Raw genomic sequence first — 10,254 nt, forward strand, 5'->3', positions numbered from 1 at the left:
CTGATGGATTTTCCCATGTTGTCCTGGACAGCTCTTTTTGTTGAAGACGTCTGATAATGGCTCATTGTTTTGGACTCCGTAGGGCCCTGTGGTGCAGGCGACCCAATGGAGTTGCCAGACTGCCCATTCACTTACCGGCAGCAGGTGGACACGCATGGAGCGCACCTCACTTGCGGGCATCAGGGGACCGAGGTAAGATATGGTGCTCCACACTTTAACATTACCACCATTATACTAGTATACATAGCATGCAAGACAAAAAAAATCTGAAAAACCAAAAATGAGTGCACCTTCCTTTCCAGGTGTTGAAATGGAGTGGATATGTGTTTCTCTTCTTCTTTTTGGTGGAATGCCTTCAGCTTTAACACAGTTCAATGGATTCAACTGTGATCCGAACTACCACAGCAGATTTCCCAGTAAGACTTTAAGAACCAAAAGTGATGTCACACAATTGAAACACGGACATGCAATATTCATTTGGACGTTTTCATTTACTTTTCTTTCTGCTTATTTTTTAAGGCGACAGAGATATCAGTGTATACTGTGGCGTTCAAACAATCACGCTAAAGATTAACCTATGCCCTGTGCTATACTCTGGATACACTGATGTTGACCTGGTGCTGAATGGTCGCCATGGAGACGTCCAATGCAGAGGTTTCATTAACAATAACACCTTCCCCACAGCCATGCTCTTCAGCATCAGTCTGAGCACTCTGGAGTCCTGTGGGAACACGCTGGTGGTGAGAGATATATTCCACTTAATAAATACCATGGTATTGTTTTTAGGCATGGATGAATCTTACCCCATTACTGTACTGTAGTATTGTCAAAGTTATTTGTTTTATGTGACCCTGGATCACAAAACCAGTCTTAAATAGCAACAGAAATTTTTTAGTAAAAGACAAAAATACATTGAATGGGTCAAAATTATTGTTTTCCCTTTTATGCGGAAAATCATTAGGATCTTAAGTAAAGATCATGTTCCATGAAGATATTTTGTAAATTTCCTACCTTAAATATAAAAAAACTGTATTTTTGTTAATTAGTGCCCCCGATTAACAATTTCAAAAGCAATTTTCTCAATATTTAGATTTTTTTGCAATCTTAGATTCCTGAGATTTAAATGGTTGTTTCTCAGCCAGATATTGTACTATTCTAACAACTTATTTATTCAGCTTTCATATTATGTAGAAATCTCAATTTTGAAAAATTGACCCACAAGACTGGTTATGTTGTCCATGGTCACATATAACCTGCACGAGAGCCATAATTCAAAGAGATTTGACACAAACCTTTGTCTTATGATTTCAAGAATAGATTTTCTGTACTTTGCATTATGTTGTTGCATTATTTTTTTCTTTTTGTGATTTTGAAATTATAAAAAGAAAGGAAAATATTCAAATGAGTGCTTCTTCATATCTTTCTATATGTGTGGGTAGGTTTCTACATCTCAAGGCTACAATGCTTATGGAAACATCTCCATGGTCCAGATGGGGAACATATCGGGCTACATTGACACCCCGGACCCTCCAACTGTCATCAGCTACTTGCCAGGTCTGCTGTTTAAATTCAGCTGTAGTTATCCTCTGGAGTACCTGCTCAACAACAGCCAGCTGGCATCGTAAGTCTTTCCTGCCATCTGTGAGGAGTAACACCCTGATTCGCCCTGCTACAATTCTAATACCACCTTAACATTACTGTACGCCTACTGTTACTGTTGGGAGAGTTCGCTCAAAAATGAAAAATCTGTGATAAACCCATTTCATTTTTTTTCTTGATCTAGTCGTGTTTTAGGATGCAAGAGCACAGCGAAAAGCAGATGTCACAGCCTCATTCGCCATTTACTTTAATTGCATCTTTTTCTATAAGTGAAAGTAAATGGTGACTGAAGAAAAAAAGCAATGGGTTTGAAACAACATTTATTTTCATTTTTCGGGGAGAACAATCCAAAATAGAATTAAAAAACTTAAAAAGTATGCTTTTTATACTTTCTGCTGTGTAGAGACTATGCTGATATATTTTTCTGTGATCAACCTCCTTTCCAGTTCATCTGCTGCAATATCAGTAAAAGACAACAATGGTACCTTCCTGAGCACACTTAGTTTAACTCTTTACAATGTAAGTGACAAATATATACTATCTACATCATAGATGTGTACTAAAGTATATACAGCTGCGGAAATAAATATAAAATCATCCAACAGCTACATGAAAGGCTGACAGCATGACTAGACACATGAAAAACTGTGCTGAAAATCCAGAGCATCTTTTCTGTTATGTTCACCTGTTTCTCCAGTTTTCATTTTCTGCTAATAAATGCAAACAGAAACAATATTTGTTTTTGTAATTTATATGAAATGTTGTTTGTAGTTCACAGAATTAAACAATATAAATAGTAAATTCAGAAAAACTGAAAGTATTTTTTTTCCGCAGCTGTACTGTATGTACACTGAGTATGCTATTTATTCTAAAAAAAAAAAATTATCATCTAGATTAAAGTTTAGTTTTTTGTATATTTGGAGTTATGTTGCTTACTTTCTCAATGTAATATTTTTACAGGACTCAACCTTTAGTCAGCTGATCTCTATACCTATGTCCGGCCTCCCTTTAAAGACCCGAGTGTTTGCTGCGGTTAAAGCTACCAATCTGGACAGGAGGTATCTCGCAGTTTAAAACAGAAATTACAGTACTTTTTTTGGTATGCAACATATCATGAGCATGTTGAGCAAGGTCAATGAGTTCAATTCCCAGTAAACACAAAGAATGATCAAATGTATATCCTACCTTAAATGAACCATTCCCTTTGGACAAAAATGTACATGTGCATGTAAAATGTGTCTACAAGTTCTAACCTGCTTGATAAGGTAAACTTGTGAGAAATTCAGACTTCTGACTGATTTCTTAAAAATAATCCGTGTTTGAGCAACCAAGCCTCAATCTGATTTTCACTAACAAAAGGGCCCCATTGTCTGTTTCCTTTTGGTTGCAACAGAGATTTGAGATTAGAATCCCATTAACGGCAGTAATGACTTTTCCTCACAGGTGGAACGTACTGATGGATCACTGTTACTCCACTCCCTCGGGGAACCCGAATGATGAAATACGCTACGACCTTTTCTTTGGGTAATTTTGTATCTTCTGAAATTATGTGCCCATTAACCCAGTTAGTAGCTGCTAAACTGTCTGTTAAACAGTGCACAAAGACCTTTTGGATGAAATCTGTGTGTGTTTGTGTGTGTGTGTGTGCGTTCGTGTGTGTGTGTGTGTGTGCGCGTGTTTGCATGTGTATGACAAAAGTTTTAAGAGGGCTTATACTCTGTTTTCTGGGTATTTATATAGGTGTTACAAAGATCCACAGACGACTGTTTTTGAAAATGGAAAAAGTCAAATGGGCCGCTTTGCGTTCGAAGTCTTCCGTTTTGTGAAACATAAAAACCAGAAGATGTCCACCTTGTTCCTGCACTGTATTACAAAGCTTTGTCGAGCAGATGACTGCCCGATGCTAATGCCGGTAACCTACACATCGATCTTCTTCTTTTGTTGCATTTTATGTTTTATATGTTATTGACAAAGTTAAACAGTCTCTACCTGTAATATTATTGTGTTGCAGATCTGTGGAAAGCGCAGGAGGAGGGACACACTAGAGAATCATGTAGTGTCAGGTTCAGCCTCTGGGGACGCAGTCATAACCGCAGGTCCTATAATCACCAGAAGCGGTGAGAGCCCGTTTTTATCAGCTTTATCACCTTAATCCATGTGCGCAAAGTGTTTAAATATTTTCTGTTCATCTTGTACTGTCTTGTAGATGAAACGCCAACCAACAATTCACATCTCGGTAAGATGTTGCTTATTAAGAATACAAGTGGCTAAAGTCACAACCCCCCACTGCCTTCTGAAACTTTTCTGTGTTAGACATCAGCTGTTTTCACAGTTGAATGGTAAAAACTAGTGTCATGTTCTAGATATATGTATATTTTTTAATAAGCAACATGACAACAGTAAATAGTTACGGAACACAGTCTGTATTTTTTCTGCTTCTTCAGTGAACAGCTCCGCTCAGAAGTGGGACGCTGTGAACAGCAGCTTGATGTCGGGTGTGGTTGTGTTGGGAGTGATGAGTCTGGGTCTCTTCATCCTGTCCCTCAGGCTGCTCAGGAAACCAAACCCTTCTAGTCTGACAGGGGTCTCAAACTTCAGATGATCTTCAGACTTTGACCATGGTTGAATTAGATTTTTTGATCAAAAGATTGTTTTAAGGATCATTTGGTAAAATATTTTTTTAAAGGGGTATTTTTTATCTCTATGACATGGATTATTTGCTTGCTTTTCATTGCACAAAAAGCAGGTCCGCTAGTTTGAATAAGCAAGGACGAATAGATAATTGTGTCATTTGCAGTACATATTTGATCGTTTGTGGCATTATGTAAATTATATACTGAAGGTGTCAATACATATTTCTGGATAAAAACATACTACTATTTCCAACATACTCTTGAAAAAAAGGTACTTCAAAAGGTTCTTCGATGCTATAGAAGAATCTTTTGGTTCCATAAAGAACCTTCAAGGTCTGAAAAAAATGTCTGTTTCATTAAAGGTTCTTTGTGGCGAAAGAAGGTTCTTCAGATTATAAAAAGGTTAGAAGGACTGAATGATACTCTGCGGAACCAAAAAATGGTTCTTATGTACTTTCCACTATAATCGACATCTGTCACAACAGATGTTTTTTCTCGTCATATTCCTATGATTGCATTTTAATCTGATTTCCATAGTGCTCTCATATGGTCTGCCTTTTAAAAATATGGTATTGACCTGCCTTGTAAATATTGACGCGTCCGTTTGACTTTTTCCCATTTAAAATACCTCAGTTTGATACTATCCTGTTTAGGGTCAGTGATCCTTTGTCTTGATGTGATAATATTCATACATGATGATGAGTTTTCATGAGTTCTTATTGATTTTCTGATTGTATACATGTGCTTGAAATGAACATTAGATGGATTGTGAGGGCAAACAGAGAGATACAAATGAGAAACAGATGGCTTAATGGGATAGTTAATTTCCTCACCCTCAGGTTGTTTCATACCTGTATACATTTCTTTGTTACAATGAGCACAGAGAAGGATATTTGGGAGAATGTCATCAATTTTCAGTTCTGGGACATTTTGATGAGATCTATTTAAGAATTTAGGAAAACAAAGAGTTCTCGGCCACCTTTGACTAGCATTTAATTCTTCATACTATGAAGAATATCTTTCTCTATGTTAATCGGAACAAAGTTATTTATCAGGGTGAGTAAATGATGACAGAATTTAAATTTTTGGGTGAACTATCCCTTTTAGAACTATCATTTCCTAAAAAAAAGCAAATTTGGACGTCCGAGATTTCGGAAGGACAGCAACAATAGTTACGCTATAGGGACATTGCTGGAATGTCTCATATTGTTTTGTTTCCTTTGATTTGTTATATCATATCTGCAAAAGGTGATCTGCAACATAACATAAGTTTGTCTAAAATATTGAATTTATGTTTTGATTCTTTTTTATTTAAGCCACAAAATAAAATTGTGAAAATTACAATATACATATTCATCTCAAAGCTATCGATGTAGACCTATACAAACTGCATTTAATATGGCAAAATTAGCAATAAATCAAAACAATTATCTTTCAGAATATGTCTAATGCGGTATTATAGTACAGCGGGCTTGTTATTTTTTAGATGATGTAAACAATGTTATGGACCAACGGATGTGACCATAGCCTTCTTCTATGGACAGATAATTGTAAAGATCTCAGCTGAATACGTCACGGCCAGCATTGTTTATTTTTAGGTCTATAACAATTTCCATGGTTTTGTATCCTTTAACAATAGAGGAAAGGATACACCCAATACACCATACTCTGATTTGACCCTAATTAGAAAAAATGTTGTCCTTCCCAGGTAGCTCAGCTGACAGGTTCACATTACAATTCCACAGATGATGAATATTTAGCCTATACCATATTTTAACACCAACAAAATAAAATACCATCATTCCCAGATTTTATCTTATGAGCAGGTACTGTGCTACAGAAACAATGACTATACAAATGATGATGATTAAAAAATTATATATAAAAAAAAAAACCATATTTATCGCAGTTCAATTTGCTGAAATCTGTCGTTTCGGAATTACAAAACTTTTTAAAGAAATAACGTTAAAAAATGTTTAATTATAGGCAAAGTCCTTTATGGTTTTGAGATAACAAACATCAATGTTCAGATGTCATTTTTATAGACACATACACTCCAAAAAGAAGAAGGGACATATTGCGTGCGTCCTCAATATTCACATAGTTTATTAAATTACGTGTTAATATGTTACAGAATGTTCAAGAGCCATAGAAAATAACAAAGACAGTGGTCAAAGACGACTTTGAAGGTGATGTGTAAGGTTTCATCATTTGCCTCAAGGTAAAGACCATGGTACCTTAGCCACAAAAGTGAATTGTTCTCTCTCAAGCAACCACACTAAATGGCAAATGACCCTGTTTTGGTCCAACCCTTCGGAAGTGTATTAACCAACTTTTCTTACACATCCAGACTATATAAAGAACAGATATCAGTCAGATTTAATCCACCAGAAACGTTAAGGATCTTACTAGAAACAGCAGGGATTCTTTCACAGGTTGCTTGTTTGATCATTATTTTTGGTTTAGTTTGACGTTGATAAAGGAAAGATAACTGGCATGGCTCTATTCGGCCTCATCATTTTGGCTACGCTCATAAAAGGCCACATGACACTATCTCTTGCCGACTGTGGATCTCAATACAGGCGCCCAGGTATTGACCTTGTGCACCCTTTACTTTTTTTGCTTTGAAATGACTGTGGTTTTACTTTAGCAAAAGTAAAGTGAACATCAGGGTTTATGTGCAAAATGATTTGTATTACAACGGTTCAACTAATATCATGGTTAAACTTGCCTTTAGAAAATTTGTGGATGCTTATTTTACCACAAATGGTCTAACATTGCATTTACTATTGGTTTAGTTAAACCATTATTCATTTTTGTAAAGGAAGCAACTTAATGACTGAGTGCTGTTTATATGGTCTCGTGGTCTAATAAAGATGTTCTTTCTTTGACAGAGTACACTGACATCGCAGTGTCTTGCGGGACCGAGTCTATTAGTTTGGCCATCCAGGTTTGCCCGGTCATTTACACAGGATATAATGAGAGCTTGTTGATTTTGAACCAAATGGGAAACGACCCGCTGTGTCGAGGAACCCTGGACGCGACTGCCAGTCCTCCAGTGGTGCGCTACAGTTTCCCCGTCAGGCAAGCGGACGCTTGTGGCAGCGTCTTCCTGGTGAGTGTATCACATACGCTAATGATTCGATCTTACCAACAGGGGGCAGTGTTGACACTCTAGCATCCGTACCGCGTGTAGTTAAATAAGTCTGTTTTAATTTTATGATTTGATAAAAAATTCGGCTACTTCTCGTGCTAATTGTCTTTCTTTCTGCATTTAGACCACCAGCGCTCCAGGCACCGGCCTATTCTCGGACTTCTCTAATATCCAGACGGTTAACGTCAGCGGGGTGGTCCGATCTTTCGACCCCACATTGGGAACCGTGACTTACAATGCTGAGCTGAAATATTTTTACTCGTGTGCATATCCACTCGAATACCTGATCAACAATACACAAGTTGATGTGTAAGTTTTAAAACATTTAATCGACTTAATCTTAGTAAATTAGTGCTACTGTATTTGCCGTTGCTGGGCCGTTGAGCGACGCAAAGTGGGTTCGAGTCCCGGTGAGCACACCCCAAAAATGTGTTTCTGCAATGTACTGTTGTCTTCTTCAATAAAGCGACTGCTATATCTATAAATGTGAGCGTTATTGTGTTTGATGAAAGTTTTTATAACTTAAGTCTTTATATATTTTGAATTATCCCACAGGTTATAAAATATTTTGAATATGCATATAAGTCTTAAAAAAATAACTCGTTTGTAATTATAAGTTTTACTTTTATGGGACACAAGGAGACCGAGACAAGATGCGCGAAGCTGCGCTAAAATCTCATTTTTACTTCCCTCTACAGGTCGTCGTCCTCCATTGCAGTAAAGGATAACAACGGTAGCTTCATTAGCACTTTGAGCATGCGGCTCTTCAGAGTATGTACAATAATGTGTTTGTTTTACAAAAAAAATACATCATTATTTCATCATAGTTTTATTCATTTATTTTTATTTTGACCCTCTCTTTCTAGGATGTGAACTACACTACTCCGCTGGTTATGTCATCTCCGGGTGTTGAGCTCAGAACTAGAATCTATGTGCAAGTTATTGCATCGAACTTGACCTCACAGTCAGTAACATATACAGATTTACAGGTGCTCGAGGGATCAGCTGACCACCATGCTGGAGAACGGTGACAGCCAGAGAGCACGCTTCAGCTTCCCGGCCTTCCGTTTTATTGAGCAGCAGAACCAGACCATCTCCACCTATTACCTCCACTGCATCACCAGACTGTGTGAACGCGCCACCTGCACCCAGTTTAAGGTATTACTGCTCTTTAAAGTGTGAGACAAGGTTATGTTTATCATAGATACACAAATTGTTAAACTGAAAGAAATGTCTCGTGTGGTTTGGCTGAACCTTCGTGTCATTTTTCAATGAGCAGCAATGCAGGAGGAGACGAGACACACAAACCACGACAATAAAAGATGGAGTTTCAGATACCACCCTCATCACATCAGGACCTATTAGGACTCTAGCAGAAACACGTATGTTTATGACTCAATTTTTACATTATGCCTCTCAAATTATTTCAATACACATAACTTTAACTGGAAAATAACTCATAATTGTTTGTTTTTTCTTGTAGCTCTTACCACGAATGGAGGTAAGTCTGCATTATCGCAATAATAAGTACATTTATTAAATAAGTCATTTTGGTAATCTCTAGTAATAACATGTTGTCTATCTATGTACAGCCCAGGCCAGTACTCAAAAGGAAAATGGAAATGGCGCCTCGGTAGGACTGGGTGTCGCTCTGGCTGTTTTGGTCATTGTGGGCACTGTTGCGGCCCTCATGGCTGTGTCATTTTATCGCAAACTCAAGATGCTACGCTAACTGCCAAGAGTCCCAGAGCTCTTTTATGTAGTATAAAACAGTGCTGGTGGAGGTGGGAACACATGCTATTGCAATGTCTGACTTTCAGGATCAAACGTTTTTCAAAGAACAGGATGGAAAGGTTAAATCTGCTTTATTTAAGGAAAAAATAGCAGTTGAGTACTATGCTGTAGTTATGGATTAAAGAAAGTATATTGGGTTGATAGAGAATGTTATACTGAATGAATGCTTTTATTTACGTTTAAAAATATACTGATGTACTTCATATTTTATATAGTGGGTCAACAGAGCTACATTTTAATAAAACACATGTAGTCTGAAGGGTTTTGGTAAGAATTTGAGATGTAAAATCTCAAGAGGAAATTTAAACAAGGGCATTTTTTGAAGTGGCGAGTGACCTGTTTTAAGTTTTCTGAAAGTAGTGATCTCAGGGTTTTAGGATTGACAGTTTTAAAAAGTGAATAAGAGGAAATCCTTTCTTTGCTTCGTAAAGTTATTGTAAGTGCTGCATGAAGAGCCCTGCTTTAGTTAGTAAACTTGTATCTATTAATATGGAGGGAAAGTGCAATTTTGCAATGGGGATTGTAGGCATGCTTTTGGATGCTTCAGCAAATGTAACATTCAAGAATAAAATCTGGTATTTGAACCTGTGGAACCTGTTTGCTTCCGGATATATTTTTTTCCTGAAATTTTCATTTGGTCATTTTCTCCTTCTGTTTCATGCAAAGTCGTAAATTAGGCTTGTAGGATTGTGGTGTCTTGTTATGTTAACACTGGACACCACTAGAGGGAGCCTCATCTCTTTATGAGGAAAACGAACAACACATTGGTTTGAAATTTTACAAAAATCTTTGTTAAACATTTAATACGGACAAAAAACACATTTTTTGTGGCATCCAAGTGTTTTTTAATACTTCTTGTTTTTATTATTGTATTACTCAATTAACCAAAAACTCTGTTTACATATTCATCTATTTATATTTCTTTACAGTCACACTATATAATAAACATTATAGAAGTTAGTCTGTTACATGTCTGTGTAAGCTTGAAACACACGTTTCTGAAAAAACTGTAAATGCAATAAACATTAAATTAACTTAAGTTAGCATTTTGTAAAGTAATATATTCACGTGTTA

General features: G+C 36.9%; 2 protein-coding genes across 2 annotated transcripts; both read left to right on the forward strand.

The window, feature by feature from the left end:
• Window positions 1-309: 309 nt before the first annotated feature.
• Window positions 310-4,201, forward strand: zpld1b (zona pellucida-like domain containing 1b). The gene is made up of 10 exons (XM_056756019.1): window positions 310-416; window positions 520-740; window positions 1,440-1,621; window positions 2,046-2,118; window positions 2,560-2,657; window positions 3,043-3,123; window positions 3,340-3,511; window positions 3,611-3,716; window positions 3,806-3,835; window positions 4,044-4,201. The coding sequence occupies exons 1-10, from the start codon at window positions 311-313 to the stop codon at window positions 4,199-4,201; spliced, it is 1,227 nt and encodes a 408-aa protein (XP_056611997.1). The 5' UTR covers window position 310.
• Window positions 4,202-6,728: 2,527 nt separating this feature from the next.
• Window positions 6,729-9,876, forward strand: si:ch211-229d2.5 (zona pellucida-like domain-containing protein 1). Its single transcript, XM_056757370.1, is given in 9 exon segments — window positions 6,729-6,822; window positions 7,127-7,347; window positions 7,511-7,695; window positions 8,085-8,157; window positions 8,253-8,368; window positions 8,370-8,544; window positions 8,666-8,768; window positions 8,870-8,887; window positions 8,979-9,876. Coding segments are annotated over 9 exon segments (1,125 nt in total). The 3' UTR covers window positions 9,119-9,876.
• Window positions 9,877-10,254: the final 378 nt, after the last annotated feature.

This window comes from Triplophysa dalaica, chromosome 9 (genome assembly GCF_015846415.1).
Source record: "Triplophysa dalaica isolate WHDGS20190420 chromosome 9, ASM1584641v1, whole genome shotgun sequence".
In the NCBI taxonomy this organism is placed as follows: domain Eukaryota; kingdom Metazoa; phylum Chordata; class Actinopteri; order Cypriniformes; family Nemacheilidae; genus Triplophysa; species Triplophysa dalaica.

Bases quoted from the DNA above. Each gene is read 5' to 3' on its own strand.
- zpld1b (XM_056756019.1), top strand. From the start codon at position 311: ATGGAGTGGATATGTGTTTCTCTTCTTCTTTTTGGTGGAATGCCTTCA. The intron at 1,622-2,045 runs GTAAGTCTTTCC...CCTCCTTTCCAG, and splicing joins AACAACAGCCAGCTGGCATC to TTCATCTGCTGCAATATCAG. The intron at 3,717-3,805 runs GTGAGAGCCCGT...ACTGTCTTGTAG, and splicing joins TCCTATAATCACCAGAAGCG to ATGAAACGCCAACCAACAAT.